General features: G+C 42.0%; 1 protein-coding gene across 12 annotated transcripts in view; it reads right to left on the bottom strand.

Annotated features, from left to right (window-relative positions):
- Positions 1–9,584: 9,584 nt before the first annotated feature.
- rbfox1 (RNA binding fox-1 homolog 1) overlaps positions 9,585–26,592 on the bottom strand; it is a 397,214-nt gene continuing 380,206 nt past the window's right edge. For 8 of the 12 annotated variants that reach the window (XM_080488009.1, XM_080488010.1, XM_080488003.1 and 5 more), the window contains 2 exons: positions 17,978–18,053; positions 9,588–9,891 (listed from right to left, as the gene is read on the bottom strand). In XM_080488009.1, the coding sequence (XP_080344135.1) occupies positions 9,769–9,891; positions 17,978–18,053 (199 nt within the window). In that variant the 3' untranslated portion in view covers positions 9,588–9,768. Of the gene's footprint in view, positions 9,892–17,977; positions 18,054–26,592 lie in introns of all 12 variants that reach the window. The other 4 variants (XM_080488007.1, XM_080488002.1, XM_080488008.1 and 1 more) reach the window with 1 other exon arrangement.

Genomic DNA, 26,592 nt, shown 5'->3' with positions numbered 1-26,592 from the left:
GTCTCCGCTTCCTGTTTTATTTTGTCTCACCTGTCTTCTCGGCGTCTCTTCTTCCTGTTTGCCGTCCCTCTGTGTGTCTGACTGAGTCGATGTGTTTCACCTGTGTCTCCCCGGTGTATTGAGCCATGTCAGTGCCGGATCATCTCGTGTCCTGACATCCCGTCTTCTTGTCCCCCAGCGTTCCTCCTGACCTTCTGGTGTGAAGACTCCGTTTGTACGTCTGGGTTTTCCTCTCGGACGCCTTCGCCTGCATCTTCACACAGATCCTGACTAAACTCTTTGAACTCTTATTCTCTGGAGTCGGCCTGTTGCGTGTTGTGTATTAATATGTTGTTTGAGTTCACGTCTGTGCCGGCACGCTCCCCTCCAGATGTTTCCAGTCGCTTCATCCTCCCAGCTCTCAGTCTGTTTGCTTCTTCTTCTTCCCGTCTTCCCTCTACGCTCGGATCCCTGCACTTCTCTCAAGCGTTAGACTTCCTGTTCTGGCTGACGCCGTCTTCAATAGACGTTTCTTTTTTTAAGTTTGCCGGTGGACGTGCGTTTGGGTGTTGACGGTCCACTAAAGCCCCGTTACAACAGTGCCCCTTGGTGCCGGTACGGGTCAGGTCGGAACCGTTTGTTGTGCGTTTCCACTGACTCAGAACCGTTACCAACCGGTACCATTGGGAACCATTTCTCGCTACCCCTCCACTTGGGGTACCAGGCACAATGTGCCGGATATGAGGGGGAGGAGCTTCAACACTGCCGTCTGCTCATTGGTCCGTGACGACCTGTTCTCCCAGCAAGCAGCCATTTACAATCAGGAAATTTTTTTGAAAATGTCCTCCCGTTATGGCGTCACATCCTGCATGATTACGCAACCGTTCATAACCCCGCCTACATTTCAAACCGTTCCCCGTGTAATGGAAACGCAGCACTGATACGGGTCTGGTTACGGATAGTCAACCCCCACCTGACCGGCACCGGTACCGGTACCAAGGGGCACTGTGGAAACGGGGCTAAAGTCACTCTCATCCTTTTTGGTGATAAATCAAAGTTGATGAGCGCAGGTGAGGGTGGATGTAGACCGACTGGTCAACACACAGCTCGGCTCCACCTGCATCCACGGAATCCTCCACCGTCCTCCCTGAAACGGAACTCTTTCACCGGTGGCGGCGCCAGATATTTTTTTTCTGCTGGTGCTCTGGGGGAGCTCGATCTTTCCGTGACGGTTCCGGGGAGTTTGGGGATCTCTACTTTATTTTCTACTGTAACCACGACAATATGACAAGACATTTAGCCAAAGTGATAAAGATGGAAGTTTGACAAGCCGGCCACTTCAACGTCACCACTGAATGGAAACTTTAACAGAAGAATGTCACCGATGGAGCCGCAACAGACACACAGCAAGTCTTCATTGAGGACGAAGACACTAACTCCTGCTGCCAGTCAGCAAAACCTCCACTGGAAGAAAAATACTTGGCTCAATGGATCTAATGACATATTAGTAAATACTACATAGAGATAAGCAGGAGTCAGACAGGCAGTAATCATCACTCACCATGAGACCTCGTAGTAAAATGATACGATGGTTGTTGTGGTTCAGAGCGACGGCTCAGGGATTTTGTCTTTTTCATTTATTTTTTTTCAAAAAGCGCTCCATGTTTCATTACTATTATTCAGTTACACAGTCACCAGGAAAAATGTGCTCGTGATAACAGGAAGTTGTTAGTTCAAAGGTTAATGCATGCGCTGCAGCGATTGGCCGAATCACATCACACTTATTTTTAGTTAAAATAATAATACGTTTTATTGGTGTATTTATTAATTAACCACGTAACAGATTATAATCTTCACACATAAAAAAAATATCAAAATAAACCACTTGCTTTGGCTATCCTCGGGGAGGCTGCAGGACACCCAAGCCCCCCCCCCCCCCCCCCCGGAGCCACCTGTGTCTTTCACATGCAGACGATGGTGAAGAAAGGACAGTGTCTCCAAAGATCAGAGACGCCCCCTAGTGGCCAACCCACACAATGCCATGTGGGCCTTCGTCTTGTCCACAAAAACAAGATAGAGATGGAGGTGGAGGTGGAGGTGGAGGTGGAGATGGAGATGGAGGTAGAGATAGAGATAGGGATGGAGGGTGGAGATGGAGGTGGAGATGGAGATAGAGGTGGAGGTGGAGATAGAGATGGAGGTGGAGGTAGAGATAGAGATAGAGATGGAGATAGAGATAGGGATGGAGGTGGAGATGGAGATAGAGATGGAGGTGGAGATAGAGATGGAGGTGGAGGTAGAGATAGAGATAGAGATGGAGATAGAGATAGGGATGGAGGTGGAGATGGAGATAGAGATGGAGGTGGAGGATGGAGATAGAGGTGGAGATAGAGATGGAGGTGGAGATAGAGATGGAGGTGGAGGTAGAGATAGAGAGAGAGATAGGGATGGAGGTGGAGATGGAGATGGAGGTGGAGATAGAGATGGAGGTGGAGGTAGAGATAGAGAGAGAGATAGGGATGGAGGTGGAGATAGAGATGGAGGTGGAGATAGAGATGGAGGTGGAGGTAGAGATAGAGAGAGAGATAGGGATGGAGGTGGAGATGGAGATAGAGATGGAGGTGGAGATGGAGATAGAGGTGGAGGTGGAGATAGAGGTGGAGGTGGAGATAGAGATGGAGGTGGAGGTAGAGATAGAGATAGAGATGGAGATAGAGATAGGGATGGAGGTGGAGATGGAGATAGAGATGGAGATAGAGATAGGGATGGAGGTGGAGATGGGGATAGAGGTGGAGGTGGAGATAGAGATGGAGGTGGAGATAGAGATGGAGATGGAGGTGGAGGTGGAGCATGAAGTTGGTGGAATCAAACACTCACCTGAACAAACTCCAGCCCCGAACTGCAGAAGCAAGTCACCAAGTGAACTCAGTGCTGTATGAGTATTTAAACTGTAGTGGAGTACTACAGTACCACTAGTACACAATCCACATAGAGACATTTTAAAGCTCTGAATTCTAAAATTTGCCTGTCTTGGATCAGTTTGACAGATTTATTCCAGATGAATGACATACAATTCTGTTTATTTTCAATCAAATCCAAACACCTTTAGGAGCACCAGCGTACTGGAACGCTGCATATTGGTAGAATTGAGTCCACTTCTGGAATAATCTAAACAAGGTCACAAAACATTTTCAAACTCACACTAGATTTAAAACAGCAATTAGAATCAGGGTTATTATCAGAATAAAACAAAATGACATCAGAAAATCAAAGTGATGTTTTTTTAGACGTATAACTCCGACATAAGTGAGAGTGGCTCTAGGTTGCTCGGACTGTCGTCATTCTTCTTTATTTAATATTTAATATTTACTGTTTGCTTTTCATTTTCAATGGAACTGCTAAAGTGGCAGAGTATATAAGTTCATCTTCTTGTTGCTCCCCTTTCATTTCAGAATTTGAAAACTTTTGTTCTGTGTCGTATTGGATAGTTTTTTTGACTATATAATTTTTCCAATGAAATAAATAAACTAAATTGTGTCGATAAAGTGAGAGTACCAATATGTCGGGGTTGATTAGTGCAAATTATAGATGTTCAACTTAGAACTTTGTAACAGAAAGGCTTGTTAGAGCCCGATGTGTAACAACAACCCCAATATAATGGAATAAAACCCAAAATGTAATAACTGGTCAATAATGTAACAAAGCCCCAAAACTTAAAAACATTTAATATTACAGTAAGGGGCAGGTAATAACGTTATTACACCATAAAGTGAGTCAATGATTCATGCTTTACACTTGAACTGCTTCTATTTGAATAACGCTGAAAGAATAACCTCGAAACATTTGGACTGTTTGTTTATACGTATATCTATTTACAGTTTATCGCATTTATTGCTGTTTCCCAAGTCATTAATAGTTATCTGTTCTTTATAATCTATTTCTCCAATCATCAGTACAAAATAATGTATAAGCATTAAACACATTAAGATCACATTCAAATTCTTGTTGAATCTTATTACATTATCAACCATTTATTACATTTCGGGTTTTATTACATTATATTTTAGAACATTTTGGGTCGTTATTACATAGCTAACAAGGCTGTCGTCACTACAGCGGTGCCAAACTGTGAACTGTCACCTCTGACATAATGACATATATCGAAACGATGGCCACTGCTATGATTTTCATCACTGCAAAGCCAATCAAATGTTAAAGTTTAGAAATTGCTTTCCAGGCTACAATAAATACGTGCCTCCAGTGGGCCTCATCACGCGGCCTAGGTTAATACTCACTAATGCACCAAATGTGAATAAATCTGCCAGAACCAGTGCACACCTCTGTGGTTTGTAGTGATGGCCAAACGGAGCTTCATGAAGCTTCATGAACCACTTTCTTTATTCTCCGACTCCACAAGATGGCTCTCTTGGTTTTGAAGATAGAGGCTGAAGGGCTTGGCAAAGCAATGTGTTTTAGAACGTTTGTTCAACAGACAGCGCCATCTAGTGGCTTCAGAAAATTTAAAAAAGTGGTTCATGAAGCTTCATGAACCACTTTCTTTTTTCCCCACTCCACAAGATGGCGGTCTTGCTTTTGAAGATAGAGGCTGAAGGACTTAGCAAAGCAATGTGTTTTCGAACATTTGTTCAACAGATAGCACCATCTAGTGGCTTCAGAAAATAAACAAAGTGGTTCATGAAGCTTCATGAACCACTTTCTTTATTTTCCCCACTCCACAAGATGGCGCTCTTGCTTTTGAGGATAGAGGCTGAAGGACTTAACAAAGCAATGTGCTTTCAAACACTTGTTCAACAGACAGCGCCATCTGGTGGCTTCAGAAAATAAAGAAAGTGGTTCATGAAGCTTCATTTGGCCATCACTAGTGGTTTGCCCTTAAACACTATCATTGACATTAGTATGAACAACACTAGTCAGTACTTACCACATTTTAAATGATAAAAAAAAACAAAAAAAACAAACAATGACGAGGAAGTTGAGAAAACAAAACTTTATTGATGGTTATTGATTAGTGGAAGAACCATAGTACATGCACATACAATGATGGGGTAGGAAGCCTTGTTTTTGAACCACAACACCTACTGGAAGCAGAGCTTGTATAAAGTAGTTGCGGAGCCAGACATTCAGCATAGTGAGGACGTACAGGAGGAGGCCCAGGTTCTGTCCTCACACACAGCACACAGACAAAGGTTCGAGCCCCCCCGAGCTCTTACTGCTGCCTTTTTTCATAATGTGATGCATCTGAGAGTTTGTCCTATCTAATTCGTTATAAATACAAAAAAAAGGGAGATATGTAACGACACCACTAATTGGGAGTAGTTGTAAACAGAATGTGGCCCGGGAGAGGCCTGCCGGCTGGCTTGCAGTGCAGCCACAGCCCGTCTCCCGCCGCCCGTGTAGCGCTTTTCAAATACACTACAGATTTATTCCATTAACTCTATTTACATCGTAGAATAGCCTGTTCACAAATCATTTAGTTCTCATATTTATTTAGTATTGTAATATTCAAACAGTTAATTTTCAAAGATTAAAGGTTGAGTTCTATAAAATACAACAGAAAAACATGTCTCGTTAAGAATGGCAATGACAGGAAGGACAAAGTATCTTAAACAGCAGAACTCATTGGAAAAAAAACAAACAAAAACAAAAACAAAAAGGCAATAAAAATTACAATTACAGCACTGATATGTCTCAAGTTCATGTGAAAATTACAAGTTTTGCGTGTTGAAAATGGTCCAGTAAACCAAAGAGAAACAGCCGATGGAGAGTATGTACACTGTGATTACGTCATTCGAAAAGATTTGATAAAAAATCAAATATGATTTGATTTAAAAATAAAAAATAAAAATAAAAATAAAATAGATAGGTCACCCTAACAACTGATCTACTCTTCTAAATCTAAAACATTATACCATTGTGTATTTCATATAAGAGAACATCTTCACTGCACAGTTCAAATATAATACATTGTTGGATTACTATACTTAACCCCTCCCACCTTCAATTTTAACTATCAAAATAAATCAAAACAACAAAAAAAAAACAAAAAAAAATAAAGGCAAAATAAACTGAACCAAAGCATAAAATAGACCCAGCGCCTGCGGCCGCTGATATATATATTTTTTAAATCTGTCCCTTAATATAAAAGTCATCAATTATACCAATGAATATATTGGAGGTTTATATAAAAGACATCTACATAAGTCAGTGGGGAAGAGGATTAGAGCCACGGAGCCGCCGTCAGGAGCAGTTTTGTAAACACCACGTTTCTACCGACTCCACTAAGTCTTAGCCAACAACAACAACAACAAACAAACAAACAAAAGAAAAAAGGACAACAATCGTGTAAATAACCAAAAGCCCACTTTGTTCAAACGTAAAGTTTTTTTTGTTTTGGGGGAAATTTAGAAAAACTCTTTCTTTCAGTATTCCAAAGTGCTTCAATAATTGTTTTCCTTCGTTAAACCAGCCGTGACAGAGAAAAGTCCCTGAACGCGAGTTAAAACCATAAACTATGCTTCTCCGTCCGACAACAGAGGTTAGCGGATATTCAACAACAAGCACGAGGAGATGAGAAACATCTTTTTTCTTGTCAAAGGAATCCGAAATTAAACCTGATGTCTCGCGAGGAAATCGGATTGAAAACGGGACACTTTTTCAAAATAAACTCCGCCCACAACGTGACGCTGCGGGCGATGAAAAACGCGGAAGAATTCAACGAACCCTCGGACCAAACCTGGCGCCCGATCCCAGAAACAGTTTCCGTCCCTCTCTCCCGCGACGTTAAGGTTTGTCAGCGGGGCTCTAATCCTTTTCCATTTCTCAGCTCGAGTGTGAAGCTATTAAATGGTCAAACAGTTTTAGTTGCCATGGCAATTCTTTTTTAAAATTTTTTCTTTTTTTTTTCTTTTTTTCTTTTGAACCATAATCTCATACTTCTATGTAGAATCTTGACTATACACAAAAACACGCCAGATATGTCTACCAGAAACCTTTGGCTTGTAGTAATGTAAGTAATAACCACATAATTTAGTCAGTAAATGTACAGCCTGAACAACATGTGGACCCCCTCCCCCCCCTCCCCCCCCCCCCCCCCCCCCCCCCATTTCATTCTCTGTCTTTGAAAAGAAGCCCGCCGGTGTCCCCTGTGAAAGCTGCGAGCAGCTGCGGTCGCCACTAATTGTTGTAGCGTTAGTTCATTTAGAGATTAATTACCTCGCAGTCTCGAGATCATTTACAAAAGTGCAGAGATGCCATCATTACAGAGGAAAAAAAAAAAAAGAAGGAAAGAAAAGAAAAGAAAAAGTCATATTTCTGTCATCATAAATAGAAAAAACATTATTTCCAAAATGCATTGCATTCAACGATGGGGGGGGGGGGGGGGGGGATAAAACAACCAGAGACATCATCTAGTAATGACCTGTAATTAGTCGATGTTTATCTTGGGATTATTTGTAATTATTCTCAGCCGTGGAACACTTTTTCTTCTCCTACTCTAAATGAAACGGTGTATTTATATGCTCAGTGACGGAGGTGAGGATTGCATCCTTGGAGACGGACGTGTGGCGTGCATCAGTTTCCATCATTGTGCTGCTCTGCATCAAAAAAAAAAAATTACACAAATGTATCGTCCAGTCAGTCCAGAACCACGTTGGGATTGTACGTTTCTGCAAAAATCACACGTCCACTTCGCTTCTTCGTTCATAACTGATTCACTGGATTAACAAGTCAATTCAACAGTTTCACTCTGCAAGTTAGTGAAAATTACAACTTGATTACAGTTAATAGTTACTTATTGGAAAAAGTAGAGACGTTACTTGAGTTACATCAGTTAGTGGGAGGAAGATGCACTATAATCTGGATGTTAGGAGGAAGATGCTCTATAATCTGGATGTTAGGAGGAAGCTGCTCTATAATCTGGATGTTAGGAGAGGGAGGTGCTCTATAATCTGAATGTTAGAGGGTGAAGATGCTCTATAATCTGGATGTTAGAAGAGGGAAATGCTTTATAATCTGGATGTCAGAGGAGGAATATGCTCTATAACCTGGATGTTAGAAGAGGGAAATGCTCTATAATCTGGATGTTAGAGGAGGAATATGCTCTATAACCTGGATGTTAGAAGAGGAAAATGCTCTATAATCTGGATGTTAGAGGAGGAAGATGCTCTATGATCTGGATGTTAAAAGAGGGAAATGCTTTATAATCTGGATGTCAGAGGAGGAAGATGCTCTATAGTCTGGATGTCAGAGGAGGAAGATGCTCTATAATCTGTACGTTAGAAGAGGAGGGTGCCCTATAATCTGGATGTTAGAAGAGGAAGATGCTCTATAATCTGGATGTTAGAAGAGGTGGGTGCTCTATAATCTGATGTCAGAGGAGGGAGCTGCTCTATAATCTGATGTCAGGGGAGGATGATGCTCTATAATCTGATGTCAGAGGAGGGAGATGCTCTATAATCTGGACATGACACATGCTAATGCCAATGCTAATGGCAGCTGTGGTGAGAAGTGCCAGGGGAACCGATTCGACCAATGAGCCGCTCTCCCAGTGAGATTATCTTGACAGTGACTGCGAGGCGGAAGCGTCGGCGAATGCTAAACCTCCCAGCTGTCCAGTGAATGCCGGAGCACCGGGGTGAAACAGAAGAGCCTGAGATGTTTGCAGAAAAGTAAATGCCCACATTTACCTGGTGTGACTGAAAGTAACTGAATCAAAACTCGACTACGATTCACATTTTTCTTTCAACACGTACAATAACAACGACATCAAATGAAGTGACCGAGGGGAAGTCGCTAAGTATTCCTTGACTTTTCACAATAATTCAATAGTTATTTTGGTACTCGCACTACACGGCTACACTGGCTTGGTAAAGTCAAGCGTGTGGAAGCAGAGTTGTAGTCACATGTAAAAGGTTTGTTCTCGTCGTAACAAGAGACAAGTTGTTGTTTTTTTTGTTGTTGTTTTTTTTTGTTTTGTTTTTTTTAATTTTTTTTAACTTTCGGCCTGAAAAAGAGCTCTCATGCTGCTTTCAGCTTCTGTGACAGAGCCTGGCTCTAGTCTGCGTCTCCACGAGTCCAAAGCTTCTCCACGTCCCTCCAACCAAAACAAGTATTAAGAAAAACAAAACAAAAACAAAAACAAAACAAAAACAAACAAAAAAAAGAAGGAAATCTATCGTCGACTGACAGAGGAAGCGCCAAAAGAAGCAGAGAGAGGAAAAAACAACAACACTTGACGAGCATGGTCACCGTAACACTCTTACAAAACATAAAAAAGAACCAAAGTGTGACTATGACCTATCTTACAGGGTTGGATTTCTATACAAGCCTTTACAATTTGAATCTGATAAATATTTCCTTTGTGTCCTAATCGTAACTCTAGCAGCTCTCTATTAGTACCATGGAAAAAACTTCTACAGCTGATAAACTATGTTTAAATCTTTAGAAATTAAAAACCCACAATATCAAAATACACAGCACAAAATATCTGAGGTATAGATGAAAAATATCAGCTGTCATTTTATTTTATTTTATTTTTAATTAAGTTTTTTTTTTTTTTTTTCCTTTTTTTTTCTTTTCTTTCTTTTGTTGTGTACCTCTCTCTTAGGAGATGCTGAAATGATGCACAAACTGCATGTATTGCAATACCCAGGCCTCAGTAACGTCTCTTCCCCCTTCTCTGTCGCAAAAACTCATTCGCTCACACACTCGCGCACACACACACTTTCTTTCTGTCCCGCTGGAAGGTTGGAGTACGGGTCGGAGGTGTTGCTAATAGGGTGCGAAGCGGCTGTAGCCTCCCCGGTATATACTAGCCTGGAGAGAGGACAGCACCAGCCCCACGTCGTCGGCATGGCTCCGAGTTTTGGCATCTGTCAGTGGCGCGAATGCATTCTGAAACACACACACACACACACGGACATGCATGGACGGACACGGAGACGCACGCCGACACGGCCACCCAGGACAGAACGCAAACACACACACACACACACACACGGATTCATAGAAACACCAACACGAAGACAAGGAAACACACACACACAGACACACACACACACACACACAGACACACACACACACACACACACACACACACACACACACACACACACACACACACACACACACACACACACACATAAAGCCTCGTTAGCTCCACCGACTCCTCCACCAGACGCGGCCGGAGGTTCAGCGTTACGTTACCGTCGTTACGTTTTCCAGATGCAAAAACCTCATGGGGGATGAAAAGACCCATGACCGGCGCAATCGTCATGCAGCAAGCACAGCGAGACGCTTCATGCCGGGGGCGCATGCCAACCGCTATGTGGAAGAGATCCAGTCAATACAAACGATGGAGAACATGGAGGGAGAGGGGGATGGTGAATCGGAGGCTGTGAGTCCGAGATCGTGGGCATGGATGGTGCCGCTTCGCGCTGAAATGGAGGTGATGCAACGGTGGACTTTAGGAGAGTCTGAGAAAAAAAAACCCTAAAAAAAACCCGCGCTGGCGCGAGTCTCTGCGGGTCGCGGTTGAAAGGGAACATCAATAGAAGTTTGATCTGCGCGTCTCCAGACGAATCCGCCGGCATCGACTGGTCTGCTAATGAAGCCGAGAGGACGCCGCCGCCCCGGGAGCCGCTTCTCATCCGCCTTCAGACCGGAGATCAAGTCTCAGCATCCTCACCGGGTCGCGATGGAATCGTAACTCAGTCCAATCTGGACTGTTTCACACGAGTCGACAGCGAGAAGTAGAAACTCCTTTCAGACAATTATACTATCAATCGCTTGGATGCGTCTCATATCTGAGCGTAGCTCTCATGACATGACAGAGCCAGCGAGCCGCAACTCAGTCAGTCGTGTAGTACCGCTTTGTGCCCACTGGGCGGTGCAGGGAGTCAGTTTACCAACCTCCTGCTTTGGGTCCAGAAACAGAAGAAAACTACTGAGTCTGGAACTTCGACGCAGGAAAGCTTCAGAATACGACTGCTGAGGAACGTTCCCTCCTAACGCAGCGAGTTTAAACATTTAGATAAACGCCTCGAAAACACTTCTTCAATTTGGCTTTCAATAAAAATGGCATTTCCATTAATCCTTATCTATTTTTAATCCCCTTGGGTCAATTGATTTGCATAAAAGGTCACATGGCTAGTTTGCAGGAAGCGGCAGCCACACTCAGCCTCCGTTTCAACTTGGCTGCAAAAGGCAGATTTTAAGCTTTAAATGTTGTTTTTTTAAATGTTCGGCCAAATAAAACCACAGTTATGATAATAATAATATAAACCTGATGTGTTGCTGAGTGTTTGGAGGAGGAATTGACGGTAGAACAGTTGATCCTGTGGTGTGAGCCGGTGGCAGAGAGAAACTTGAACCCTTCCTATTGGTCAACAGTCCAGCCCAACCAGCCAATCAGGAAATAGCACAGCTGTTGCTATGAGGGAACGGGAAGACTGTAACGCCCCACCTGGCAGTCCCTGGCTGCTTCCTAATAGTCCCTCCTATCTCCTTTCCTATCCACTTTTCTTTAACCCCGTTGGATGAGGTCACGGGGTTCAGGAAAGGTGTCAGGGAGCGGCGATCATGTTTTTACAATCAGACCACACTTTCACTCGGTGACATAATAATAATCCCACGGCGGCGAAGGTTAGTGACGTTAGTGGTGGAGAAACTACAAATTTCCGGGGGTCCCTTTAAATATTGTCGTCGCAAGGAATTGTGGGGCAGCATGGTCTGGCCTCCTTTGGTAAAAGAAGCATCAGTGGTTCCTCGGCTAAAGGAGGTTCTAAAGGAAGTATTGAGCCTCTTTTCCTCGGCTTATTGAGAACTAGAACGTTCTAATCATGGCCGCCACGTAAACACTTCTGGGGGTTTCAGGAAAAGTAGATACGAAAGGAGATAGGAGGGACGATTGGGACGCAACCTTAGTCTCCCCGTGTCCCCGCCCCCCTGCAGTGAAATGTGTTTGGTACCTGATTAACTATGATAATACTACTACTACTACTACTACTACTACTATATGTTTCTGCCAACTTGGTTTTGTACAAAAACGCCCGGGAATTTCTTGTGTTTTCATGTAAACAGAAGGATATAAATGTGTTTTTTGGAATAATTTGTACACTGGCTTGTACACATACTAATTGGATCTGTTTTCTAAGTTGTGAACATTTTTCATTCTACATCTTTGTGACTCACAATATAAAATATCAAACCTTTTTCCAATCAAATTTAGTGTTTTCTTTTTTCTTTCTTATTTTCTTTCCTAGTTTTCGGTGCAGTGTTTTTCACCCAGTATTTTCTAAATGAGTAAATAACTGTAGAACGACACAGGCGAGGATGTGATGGAAGAAAAGCCACCAAGCATTCAAGTTAAACACTCATTAATGTTGAAATGTAGAGGTGAGTGCAAACTTTGTTAGAAATGGCAAATTGATCCTCTGACCCAAAGTGTTTTCATTTTTGTCTTTGTGCACATTTAATGTGTCGTTCTCCTTAAAATGCATTTTTATTCAATTCTTAATGAATCATTTCTGATTTGTGTTTTAAATCATTTTTCATCACACAACTTGATGTCGTCTTCTCATAAACTATCTTAATCTAGTTTTATCTCACTGACTCTTGTTGAGCAAAGCGTTTTTTTTACGTTTATGTTCACTTTGTATTTGTTTAATTAATTCATTAAATCATTTGTTGCAATAACTGGTTCAATAAACATGTGAAGTTGGTCCAGTAATACAGCACAATAACAAGAAACAATAGATTATAAATAATAATAATAATAATAATAATAATAATAATAATAACAACAACAATAATTCTAATAATAATTCTAATAATAATAATAATTCTAATAATAATAATAATAATAATAATAATAATAACAATAATAATAATTCTAATAATAATAATAATAATAATAATAATAATAATAATAAAAGAAAAAAGTGGACACCACAGTAAAAGCGTATCTTGGGTTGGACCCTCTGGACGGCCCTTTTCATTTTATTTGACACCAAAGAGGTCCTCAGTAATTCTGAGTTATTACTTTTTGGACACTGATGCTTTTACAAATTGTTATATTCCTAAAGTCGGTGTGTGTATTTAAATATGAACGAAAGTAAAAGAAGACGTTCTGTTCACAATAAGTGAGAGAGGATTAATGTCCTGCACCCCTGACCCCCACCTTCGGCTGCTCTCGCAGGGAGCCAATGGAAAAGCTCCCCGACGCAGCCTTTTGACGAACCGCCGCCCGGCGTTTCGCCGAGTTCCTCTCGTCTCTTTTCTGATCACCGCTCTCCCCGCAGCCTGCAGCTGCGGCACCACCAGGGATTTTAATTATCAAAATGACTAATTATTTCATTACCAGGGAGTGTGGGGTGAGGTGGTATCCACCAAATTAGAAACATAATAACTAACATGGACTCGGCTGCCAAGGCATGAAGACATTCATCACCTTTTGCAGGCGGGATTAATGTGGCATTTGGACTGCCGTTAGCAACACAGACAAATTCAATTAAGTTTAAGTGAGGGGATGTCAGTGCTGCTGAAAAGCTCATGCATGCCGAGGACCAGAAATGGAATGATGGGTAGGGAGGGGGGTGAAGGAATATAACACAGTGTGTGTGTGATGCAGCTGATTTTAGTTGAAGCAGTAAGATTAAACTAAAAAGTTTTGGGAGATTTTTTTTGTTTTGAATTTGCAGGAGTCAGCAGTTAGTGGAAGAAATAAAAATAAGCTGTTATTTCAAAGTGCCACATGCGTTTAATGAACACTCAATATTCCGGCTGCTCTTCTGGCAGGTTGTGAATATAAATGAAACACTGACGCCGTTTCCCCCGCCTGCTCAGGTAACACCAGCTGATTCTCCTGGTAATTACAATCTTTTACTTGCAAATCTTTAAAAAAAAACAAAAAAAACAAAAAAAAAACTAAACCAAATTAGATCCGATGAACGATTCAGAAGAATTCAGATTTCATTAGCGGGGTTATTACCGAAATCACATTCTGGCAAATTTCCATAATGTTTTGCTGCTGATCTCCGTTTTCACTCTGACTCAGATCCTTCAAGCCTTTTTGATCTTTCTGAAGTCGCATCAGCACTTTTCTGTTTTCAGGTGGAGAAAATAGACTCGTAACTTCTACTCCATTGAAAATCACTGCATGTTGGCGTTTTGTTGAAGTACTTCATTTCATCCGTCAGCAAATAAAAAAAAAAAAAAAAAAAAAAAACTTTCCGATTGTTGGGATTACCAGAGTGTGGTTAGGTCCGTCAGTCACTGAATTAAAACAACAATAATCCCATTTCATTTACTCTTTTTACATGAATTGAAAAAGTACATTGAGGCACAGACACTCAGGTTTCATCTTTAATTCATCAATAACATATTTTATTAGTTCTGTTTGTAGTTTCCTTGTTTTCCATCTCAGTTAAAAACACAATGAGATTAAATATGTAAATACGTGCAATAACGTCCGATTCATTCTGTTTTAACTTATTTATTCTCACTTTATAACTTCTTTTATCTCAGGTACTTTTTTAATTGTGTTTATGTGTAGTTTGCCTGAATGACAATAAAATCATGTGAATCTGAAATATCTCCTCTCAGGTCTCCAGAGTGAAACTGTTTGGACACAAATGGAGCTTTTTTTTGAATTTTTTATCAACTATGTATTTTAAAAAGAGTCCTTTCAGGTTGCTTGCTGGTAAAATAAATTCAAATAGAACTTTCATGAATAGAAGATTCACTAAGTTCTAAAATGTTCATAATCTTAATAATGGATTATTTTGGGGGGATCTCTGTATGACATCGTTAGATAAGAAATAATTGATGTTTCACCTGCGTTTACAATCGTTCAAACATCACGTGACGATCCTGAGATCGAAAACCAGCGACGACAACGAGAATCTGTCCACGATTAACCTCGGACGAGAAATGAAGTCTTGTTCTGAATATGAAGTTTCCATTAAATGTCCCTCATGCAGTCAATGTGACACTTTGTTGAGTTCAGTCCTGGATTGGGATTAGGCCTCATCTTAACGCTGGATTAACGCTGCTCGGCCTTCCACATTCAGGCCGAGAGACGATTTACTTTTAGGAAATGGACGTTTGGGAGGAAGTTCGGCGCGTCGTTGTATTAGAATATCTCACTGCTTCTAAACAAAGTTCATTTCCGGTTCCTGGAAACCTTCAGAAGCAGTTTGAGCCCCTGAGACGTGTTGAAACAAGGAACCTTTCATGTGGGAGCTGGACGACGGCTTTATAAGACTGTTTCTACAACACGGTACTGGGTACTTTTCCACGTCTGCTCTAGAAAGTATTTTAATATTGTGGTTGTTTTTTTTTTTAATGCTAAACCAAGTCCTTTCATGATATGAAAGTTTTTGGACCTCTGGCTTGAGTAAACAAAATATTGACACCGATTCAATTAAAGTTCAATTTGAACTGTCCAGTCTAAAGAGCTTCAGGTGTCTAAGAAAACAGAAACAATACAAGTTTCCTCTGGGGATGTTTTTTCCCATTTAGATCCAACCTGTAAATAAAACAGGTGGCGAGTTCTTCGGTTGACTTTTGTGATTTAATTATGTTTTTTTTTTAAGGCCCAGTTCACACCACAACAAAAATGAGTGCAATCACAAAACCTTGGTCCCATTCGGGGTGTCCGTTTACGCGTACCCCCGGTATTTAAAAAAAGCCGTGATATTTCTCTGCCTTCGGGCCGAACATTTACACGTAAACGCAGCTACGAGTCGCCACAAAGGAGGATTCCTGAAAACTCAACGCCACAGTGGAGATTTAGAAAACTCTGAGTCTCCGTTTGCATCTGGAGCCGGCAGACGGAGATGTACGTCACAGTTCATGAGGTTGTGGTTTTTTTTCTTCAAGGATTCTGACTGGCTATCATGGCTTCGTGCTTCTCGTTACACTGCCCCCTGCAGGTCTGGCTGCTCACAGCCGCTCTGAATCAGGTGTACATGCGGATCTGTGTAAATGAAGATTTGTTTTTTTTGTAAACATAGACGGGGAATATCTTTTTTTTTTTATTTCTTAAAACCTGGGTACGTGTAAACCACTTTTTTTTCATGCCAGCTCCCAAGGTGGTTCTTTTCTTTCACGCTCCCGATTCCCTCATGCAGAGACAGCCGGAGGCTACGGAGCGCTGTCAAGGCTGAATTATTATTCCCGCACCGGGAATCAGCACGAGAGAACGTGTGGGCCATTTATACTACACGCGGTTCCGGCTCCCAAACTGCAGGGGGCAGTGCATCGCCAAACACACGTCAACGGCACTCCTGAATTAGGGTAGAAGAAGTAGACTTTTAATGTCGTAAAAAAACCCACGTCTTCAGTAAACCTGATTATATTTGCACCATATAACTTTATGCACACACTCGTCCTGGGAGGTGGGACAGGAAGTGATCAGTTACCACGTCACGTTTAGAAAAAACGACCTGTGCTCGTCTCTTCCTGATTAGATTTTGAACTTAAGAGAAAGTTTTTTGCAGTTTAAAAAAAAAAAAAAAAAAGAATGTTTAAATCAGGTGTGGGCTTCTATAGTAAACGTCACAGTGCAAAGCATTATGGGATTGATCCACTGAAAGGAGACGGGCCACATGTTGATGCATATAAACCGGCTCAACGTTTATTTTTTCAGTTTTTATGTAAACGAGATGATCTGATCCTTGAATAAGAAAGAATGTGAACGCAGCTCGTGTTCGATGATGGACCCGTTTTAAATACTTCAACATCCTTTCACAATTTTACTCCTAAAACCGAGCCACATTTCTCCTAGTTTTTTTTTTATTTTTATTTTCACGACAGAAAAATTTAACACGGCCTCATAATCATGTGTGGAATAAGTGACATTTTCAAAATGGGGGATTAAAATGAATGAAACTACACTAATGCCGTCTCCTCTCAGTCTGAGTCCCGTTGCACAAATTAGTAAGAGCAGCTACTTCAATTAAAAACTGCAGTCAATATCTTTTTGTGTGTAATTTTCCTGCGGTTTTCCAGTTTGACATAAGGTTACTAGAGCTCCAGTTACTAAAACAGGTTGATGGTTGAACCCTCAGACACAATAATAAATACTAGAACATTTCAGAGGACATTCTGTTCGCCTGCCTCTCTCTCCTTTGATTTCAGCGTCTCCATGGCAACGGACGCTGATCTCCTTTCGTCTCCTCCATTCGCTTTGTATGGGACTTTTTTTTTTTTTGCAGTTTTTTGGGGGGATTTATTGGGAAACGGTGAGCCGAACTCTTAACAAAAGTCACAACAACATATCACGAATGCTCCGCAAGTTTTGACGTGCTTTTTGTGTCTGTGCTCCCAGCGGTGCAGGACGAGCTGCAGAAACATTGGCTGAATAATGATAATATTAATATTAATAAAATGATAGTCATCTTTGAGCCTTGCCGCAAAGGGACAAGAAAAACAAACTTTCAGGCTCCCGATGTCACGACGATTTGAAATGTAAACCTCACAGTGGAACGCGACGAGGTAAAAGCTTTAATCCCATGTTGATATAGTCACTGTATGAAATCACATCTGGTTTATGATTGTGAATATTCAAGACGTGTGCGTCTAAGTGAACTTTTCCCAGCAGTTCCTTTAAAGCATCATCTCACTGGCCTCATATCGACAAGATTAATGATCCGAAGTGGTTGAGTGTGAGCAGAAGCTCGAAATCACTTTTTCTATTTAATATAATTTCCAATCAGCAACTAATTCAATGACGCCCTAAATTTCAAACAGTTTCCAGATTCACGCCTCAAAATGCGATCGCAGATGAAACTTCTATTGTTTCCCACCGATCCGTCAGGAAGCATGAGGCGTTTGTTTGAAATCTGAGTGAGAAGAATGAGATGTCCACATGTGGAATGGGATGGTGGGCGATGTGAGGCGGACGGGAGGGGAGGGGGTGGGGGGGTGGAGGGGGGGGGGGGGGGGGGGGGGGGGGTAGTGAGACTGACAGGCTTACCATGGCACCAACGCTGTATGTGGCTGCTGGAGTGAGTGTGTGGTTGTAGGGGTCGGCAGCATATACTCGTCCGTAACTGCAGAGACACAATGAGAGACGTTTCAGTGAAACTTAGTCTGTCATTCAGAGGGAGACGGAATCAGTGCATATATTAGTGTCACGACCCCAATCTGAATTAAAAAAAGAAAGAAAAAAAAAAAAAAAAAAAAGGCACAGGCTGCACAAAAGTGGATTAAATATTATCATCGAGCGATCAGAGAACAAATCTTCTTCTTCCTGGCTGAATAACAATAAACTGGTGTATTTGTGGCAGAATGAAGAGTCTATTCATCCTTCCTACTCGCAGCTGTTTGAGCGTTTCTCTCTGCCACAGCCAAGTTCATTTCAGTTGAAATAAACAGTCAAAATAATCCTCGCAATAGCGACGACCCCTCAAATCTTTGTTTCAGTGCAAAAACACTTGGAAAAGTTTACTTTAATGAAATCTATTGTCACAAAACCTGAACCAAAGGACAGATACGAATACAATTTCACCCTTCTAAAGTTTTAATTTTAGCCTTGAGAAGTAATTTTAGGACACCAGAAGTCCTGCATTATTTTTGTTTCCTGAAGCTTTGACCATCTTTTCACAAACTCACTCCCATAATGTTGCTATAATAAAGTATCAAACGTGAACCGCCTGTTTTTCTGATGACCTGCATCTCTATTCTACTCTATTTTGTTGTGTCTGTTCCTCTCAAGTAAATAAATACTGAGAAGCAGTTCCTGTATTTATTTTTTATTTTTTTACTGTTCCTCTGCCAGAATCCACTTAGGAAAAGTGAAAACATTTAGGAGCCAGCTTTAGCTCTTGATGTCCATCTCTAATACGTTGTCAACACCTTTCTGAAGGAAATTCGTCTTCACACTATTGCAAACACGAATTTCCAGCTGTGGAATTTTGCGGAACATCCCCGGGTTCGTTGGCGTCATGCGGTCACGGAAACACCAAAACATTCCCGAGGCACTTTCCCACAACAGCCAGTTTCTTTTTTAAAGAATCTCGCAAGATCCGGATTTGCAACAGGAAAAACGATCCGTTTCACAACATCTCATATTTTTCTCGTGGCTTGAAGACTCTTTCAGAAAGTTTGGGCTTTGTTTGGGGCTGAATCAGTTAAATGTTGATATTTTCACTTGGGCTGCCGCGGCGCCATCTTTCATATCCCAGAAACCCTTGCAGCAGGTTTCCCGAGATGACGTCATTTAACAAAACATAAACACAGTTTGATGGCTACAGATTCTGGTTTGTTTGTCAACATATCGACTTTAATGAGATCGATTTGGGAATTAGTGACTGGTCTTGTTTTCATATATTGATTTATTCTCTGTGCAGAAGTGATTTCTTTTATGGGAAGTCGATTTTAAAGAGGTCTAAACTAACTTTCTAAAGGTTTTCCAATAGTAATAATCGTCCCCATATCTGGACTGACGCCCCAGAAGTGAAGACAGTCTGTCCTCTCTCTCCCTGGCTTGTTTCAGGTTTTAAAAAGTGTGTTGCTCCAACCAGCCAATCAGAAATCAAACCCTATATAGTGTCATCGGGGGTTTAGCCAATCCCAATCAAGGTCGGCCCTCCCTTTGACTCCTCCCACAATTAGGCAGCTCTGCTCTGGCACATGGCACCACGAGAGGAAGTACTTCCTCCTCTTCCCAAGATGGGCATGTGTGGGCGGAGCCAGTCCAGCTCACACAGACACAGCAGATTCTGAATGCAGCTCCTATGATCCAATATTCAAATGGAGGAAAATCAAAGAGAAGCTGGATTTGGAGAAATAAACTTTGAATACAAGGTTTTTGGACCAAGACCTTGTGAAAGTGTTGAAAAGCTGAATAATATGACCCACTTAAATATTTTTTCTGGTAGAGCAACTTTAAAATAATCCAAATGAGCTAAATATCTTTTTAACACTGTGTGATTAAAACTACCCCACAGCTCTGAAAACTTGTAAAAGATCAAAAGAAATTATTTCCTGCATCTTCTTGTATGTATTTATTTGCAGTTTGTCTGTTTTAAAGGATGAAACACAACAAGGACGTGTCCTGTCTGTGTGTAAACCAGACATCTTTAATGAAGATCTGCACAACAATAATACAAACTGTGGAAGATTCTCGGCTGTACGTCGCTGACAGACTTCAAACTGAGCTTGTCAAGCAGTTTTTTTGTTTTGTTTCATAAGATAATCCCACAGTGTGTATTTATTACCTTTCTGCTCTGACTCCTGTTGCTGTGTCAGTAATAATCATGAACACTGCAGAGAGGTGGGAGGGCGGCAGCAGCATAATTAACGTATTATTTAGAATTAACAATATAACTCCTCTGCCTCCAACCGGCTTGTTGAGCCGTGCCTGGATTTACTTAAAATGTCTGAAAAACACGTGTCGGTGCCACTTGAAACACAATCACAACACCCTCCTCCCACTCAAACTCGCTTTTAAGTCGTATTGTCAGATTGTATTATTTCAGAAACCAAAATTCTTGATGAATATTATTAGGGTGTTTGATGCTGTAGCAAACAATAACCTAATAATGAACAATAACATAATATTGTTTCTTTTCATTTAGAATATTTTAAAGCCAATAATGTGATGTAATGAAATCTTTGAATATGTTTGAAACTATAATTGAGAGCGAGAGAGAGATACAGTATGTACCCTCAGCAAATGAATATGATAACCATCCCATCCATGCAAACTAACAAAACCTGCAATATATATATAATTATATCTCCAGAGTACTGCAGGGAGCAAAGAGCCTCCAACTTGTGATGAAGATTGTGATTAAAGGATTCGAATCGATCTGAAAGGACACAATTCTTGAAATATTACAAATGTTGTCGTCCTATTTTCCTGTCTTAATTTAGTCTAAGTTAAAATTCCTGTTAAGCTGAGATATAAATTACTCAGGGGGAACGTGCGGACTCTCCCTCCTCACCCCTGAAAAAGGGTCCCGGACCCCAGGTGAGGAACCGTTCCAGACCTGATCCACAAAAACAGCCTGGCGATGTCTGATATATTCAGGTGTGGAGGTTGAACAGACTTTTATCTTTCAAACCCGCAGGCGTCCGTCTAAGTGTTTCTTTCTCTCTTCCTCCTCTTATCTCTTTCCAAAGTGGGTCTGAGGAGCAGGAAACATGGTCCGACATTTAGATGAGAGGGTGCTGTGCTAACCTGTTTGGCCTGATGGTGGCACAAGAAGCACTACCGGCGAGAGAACACAGGATCACAAAGGCCTGTTCTGCTCGCCACTCACCAGCCACTTTATTAGGAACAACAACCGTCAAGTAGGATCAATTCTGCCTCTGCAGTGGGAACAATATGAAATCGAACAGACTGCAACCTCAGAGACCGATATGGAAGAGAAATCAAAAGCCCATGATGAAGTAGGAGGAGAGCGAACGCGGTTTAGGGGCTGGAACGTTTTTTTAACGTGTCCTTTTGTGTTGTGATTAAACATTCACAGGAAATTTGAAGGAGGTCACATGACGCCGAGGAAGAAATAAAGCCCGAAAAAAAAAGAAAAAGAAAGAAAATCCAGAAACAGACAATGAGCGAGGGTTCTATTTTTAGAGAGGAAACAGACAGCAGCTTTATTCCTGGTGAGCATCCACCACGCCACAGCCCACCCCCCTCCTCCTCCTCCTCCTCCTCCTCCTCCTCCTCCTCCCCATCGCCATCCCTCCCAGTCCTAGTCCAGTCATGATAAGAGCCAATCAGAGGCCAGGGCCTGTGCCCATAATTGAGCTGATTTGCATAGCGGCCCAGTGGTTGAAGCGATTAGAAGTTAATCCCGATTAGTTTTGGACATTGCTATTCACCATGCAGTCCCCCCAACACCCACAGTCAGCCCAGCACCGCGTCTGACCTATCTTATCTCACAGTGCAGAGCAGCTAACCCATCATCTATGTGTGTGTGTGTGTGTGTGTGTGTGTGTGTGTGTGTGTGTGTGTGTGTGTGTGTGTGTGTGTGTGTGTGTGTGTGCGCGCGCGCAGTAAGCTCCAACTACAACAGAAATTCAAACGCAATTAGATTGAAATGCATTTCTAAAGTGACCCCGAGGTGAAAGATAAACACATGAACAACATTTTCCACGGCTCCACTAAACTCCACTAACTGTCCTGAACGCGCGTCGGAAAAAGTTTTTTTTGGGGGGAAAAGCAGAAATATTTTGAAATGTATATCATGCAGCTCTAAAGCCATACGGAAGCGCTACAGGCTGCTGACCCTACGCGTCCTCCCGCTTGGTGTTTCTGTCCCTGCTTTTCATTCCGTAGGAACTTCACAGTCCAGCTTTTTATTTTATTTATTTATTTATTTATTTTTTTTACTCCTGAGTGAGAGATGAGACGATGGGAATCAGTCATCGGAGCATTAATAATGGAGCTGAGCTCACAGTGGCTGTTTGAAGCTGCACTTAGGGCACAATGTTGTCATCATCAAGCTCCACTGCTGATGTTACGCACAGAAATTATGCTGCAAGAAATCAGGGGATCACCGAAAGTACAGAACGAGTCGTACAAAACACAGTTTCATAGAGAAAAAGCCAACGGCAGAATTCAGCTTTGATACTCTTTTATTGTTCTCGGCAAGATATTTATCTATTCTATCGGACCAGAGTTGGTAACTCGCTGTTTCTTCCTAAATGTGAAATGTACGGTGCAAAACTGTCGATGATGTCGTAGCCATGATAAACCCTGAGACGGGAGCTGCTTGTCAGGTCTTCGTCTGTCCAGTCTGATTCCCCGTGTCACGTCTCCTGTTTGTCTTACGCCTCCCACAAACGGGCGTGGTCGTTAGTCGGAATCGAGTCGCTGCAGATTCAGCTTGTGCAATCGGCAGAAACGATTCTTTAAATCCGTCCTGTACGGTCTGCTCACAAGTAAAACGGATCCTCCTGTTCTGTGACCGTGTGAACGTTCCAATTCCGATTTCATCACACCAGACTCAGGCCTCGATCGCGTGTCGTAACTAATCAGATTCGTATCTAAGCCTGCGTTCATTCTGCAGGTGTTGATGCTCAATTCCGATTTCTTTGCGTGATCGTTCTCACTACATTTTAAACGCGACCGCCATCAGACTGCAGTGTGCAACGTTATCCGACCCCAAAGTGACCCGCAGGTGCAGAAGATGTCGTGATGTCACGCCGAGTACCCTGTTTATGGAACTAGACCTGGATGCTCCACCGGTCAGTGCCTCTGTTACTGTTACCAGCCTAAACACGATGTAAAACCCACCAACCTCAACTCATGTTAGAACCATAAAACTATTAAATGTGTAATAAAGAACACGACATATGTACGATAATTTGGCTCTCCAGTTGGGGGAGACCCACCCAATCTGGCAACGCAGGTCAGGGCGTGTAGATCCATTTTCAGGTGCTTGTGTAATATGAGCCGACAAAATCTGGACAACATGGCGAGGGAACGAAGAGGGAGAACGAGGAAAAAAGAGAGCGCAGCTTTTAACATTTTGGCTGAGCGGAGAATTGTGCGGCCACGTTGGTGACACTGCCGTTTTGTCTTGTGCTTTTAAATCCGGTGCACAATAACCAAATAAACATTCTTGAATAGAAACACCTGACACTAAGTCTGGTATTTTTTATTTTATGATACAATAGCTGATAAAACAATGGTGCTACACGGTGTGTAGACATTTTATAAGATCCAGTTGTGAAATTATCCAATTTAGAAGTTTCTTTTTATCTAAAAATGGTCAAATATGTGTGATTTTATTTAATTTAAGGCAAAATCACAACAAAGTTGTAGATACGTTAATGGTATTATTGCTATCTTAACAATCTGACATTGTTGAACTATTATGATGACTTTCCTGTAAAAAGCGAAACATTTTATGACTTGGTGGTTAAATACGACTTTTTGTGCCAAAATACTGACTGTGGCAAATTTAACCTGAGCTACATGATGTATTCTCTCTGCTCAAAGCCTTTTAAACTGCACCTCGCTCAAAAACAGACTTGAGCAGGACATTGTCATTACGAAGTAAAAGTACAAACCACCGTGACACCGTCGGTTTAATTGAACTTTCTGATTCTTACAACGAACCCTTTTATTGAAACTGATTTTCTCTCTATCACTACATAGATCCTCACCTTCATACATTTCTGACAGAAATTATCTCGGTTCTTGTGGCCTTTAGGGGCATTTTGTGTCTAAAAGATGAAATATAAATAAAAAAAAAAGATATTGGTTCTAATTTTGAGCAGCACTCTTTGATTCGGTGAGTTCCTGATGGGGTGAAGTCATTATCCTCACTGTCAGCAGAGCCCAGAGGTGAGCAGACACAGGACGTAGGTGGTAGTTTGACTTCCTCCTGCAGCTCCTCTGAAGCCACTGAGACTTTCGAGAGATTTTACACTGACAGCAGAGCCAAAGGGCAGATCTTCCCTGCAGAGACCCCAAGTCACCGTAGAACTTCAGACTCCAAGTGACTGATGTGTTTTTGTGTGTATTCATGAAATCTAATGACGCGTTGTCACCGGCAAGTTGAAGCGTGCGTAATAATTTGGTCCTGGAGATTCCTCGTCCAACCTCACGCTAATAACATGACACGTGATGATGTGAGAGGTGTGTGTGTAGTGTATGTGATGGTTCATTGACTGATGATGCTTTAACGCACTGAGGAGTAATCATTGCGTGGATTTCCTGTCTGAACGGCGATCAAACAAACAGCGGGATGTCCCGACTCTTCAGATTCACTTCAGTGTTCCTGAACCTCCCCAGAACCAAGAAACCAACCCGCCTCACGCCCACTTTTCAAGAAGGTGTTGAAATCTGAAGCTCTTCCAACCTTTAGGCAGGAGGATGACGCGCCGACACCCAGCGAGCAGCCACATCAGACGTGTCACCGCGAGTCTCTCAACAGCCGCCAACAGGCCTGACAAGTGAACGCCGCTTTACCGGAGTTCGAAATGACAGTTTTGTTTCCGCCGCAGGAGTTCACGCTGACCTCTCTCACACTTCCCTGTGACGCTCGCGCTGCGTCGGGCCGGACCGCCGGATCAAAACCCGGTCGACCTGCGACGCGATTCCAGTGAGAGGAAGCCGGACTGGACGGAAAACGCAGAGAAATAGTTGAGATAATATTAAAAAATAGGAGAGATAATCCCAGACCGAAAAGAAAAAATCATACAGTCGTCCTCATTTCTGTGTTTGTTTGTAAATAAATGGCGAAAGGTTTGGAAAGCCTTAATCCACGTCCTCAAAGTGCACTAGTCCTCTCCAAACTTTATTCCTATAGCACTTTTTAAAGAACAAATCCAGCTGAAACAAAGTGCTGCAGTAGTTCTCACTCTCACTTCATAGCAAGCATTACTCAACTAAACAATCACACTTCCACCCACTCAGCATCTGAGACACTAGTGAGTTAAACCAGGCTCTGATTTACCCTTTAGATTCTGGATTAATGCGCTCAGTCGCATGCTCACGCAAATATTCATGTGTTTTTATGAAGGTGTTCAACTCAGAAAAATGAGTGCAATGAGTGCAAACGGTGTTCAGATGAGTGTTTCGTTGGCTTTGGATCTTGTCGACGCAAGATCAAGCTGCTGGACACGAGGCTGTTTTCATGTTGGTTGGAGTTTCCCACTCAGAGGTTCAGTGGAGCTCTGAGCCCAAAATGAACTGCGATCACATAAAGTATCAAACAAATCAGAGCGTTACAGCAAATACATTTAGCTTAATTTAGCTTATAAATAATATGGGAGATGTTCTGTTGCAATAAAAAGAGAGAAAAAAAATTGAGATTTAGTAAAAGATCACTAATAAAACCCATAAAAGGCCAGCTGAGGAAATGTCTCACTCACATCAGGGTGTGTGTACACATCTGGTACACACACCCTGATATTCTTTATTATATAAGATTGGTTATATAATCATAATTCTCACCTAAAGGTTCATCTACCAGGTTTTACACCCATTGGAGACCCTGCTGAACTAATGAGACGGACTGCCAGCCCGGGAAGTTACGCTGTAGAAACTATATATGAGTACGTATGAACTGCCCTTCTGTACCAGCGGCACATAACCACCCCCCAAAAATCTATTTACCTGAAGACACTCAAGCACAACAAATTTGATTTGATAATTGAGGAGCGGCAGCCCTTGATATTTACTTTGTACATTTAATGGTGATCATTAGTACTTTACGACTGTATTTCTTTACCTGCCGTTACAATTGTTACTACGATGTACAGGTATGGTATATAAGCATAGTAGTTACAATTGTAAAGATCGGTATACAACCACGTCGCACAGCTCAAGCACGTTGATCTTACCGTGACTGAAACGACAGCAGCTCTTAAAGCAGTGCCGGTCGCACCCACACCACCTTGATATCGTTTACCCAGAGACACTGCGATCAGGACGACTCCTGAGCCTGGAACAATGTGCTTCCACCAGCAACATTAACACGTCTTCTGCTGTTAATACTGCGGGGAACTGCTGTTCCTTTTTGGGATGTTAAAAATCTTATCGATTCCCATCTGTACTTCCACCTGGCTTGGTTTCAGGTAAAGTCTCCAGTTTTGATGACTCCTCATAAGTAAACATTACCAGGA

Source organism: Lipophrys pholis (genome assembly GCF_963383615.2).
Source record: "Lipophrys pholis genome assembly, chromosome: 19".
NCBI classification, from domain to species: domain Eukaryota; kingdom Metazoa; phylum Chordata; class Actinopteri; order Blenniiformes; family Blenniidae; genus Lipophrys; species Lipophrys pholis.
Note: the sequence above shows the minus strand (reverse complement) of the source record. Positions and strands in the feature narration are given on the sequence as shown.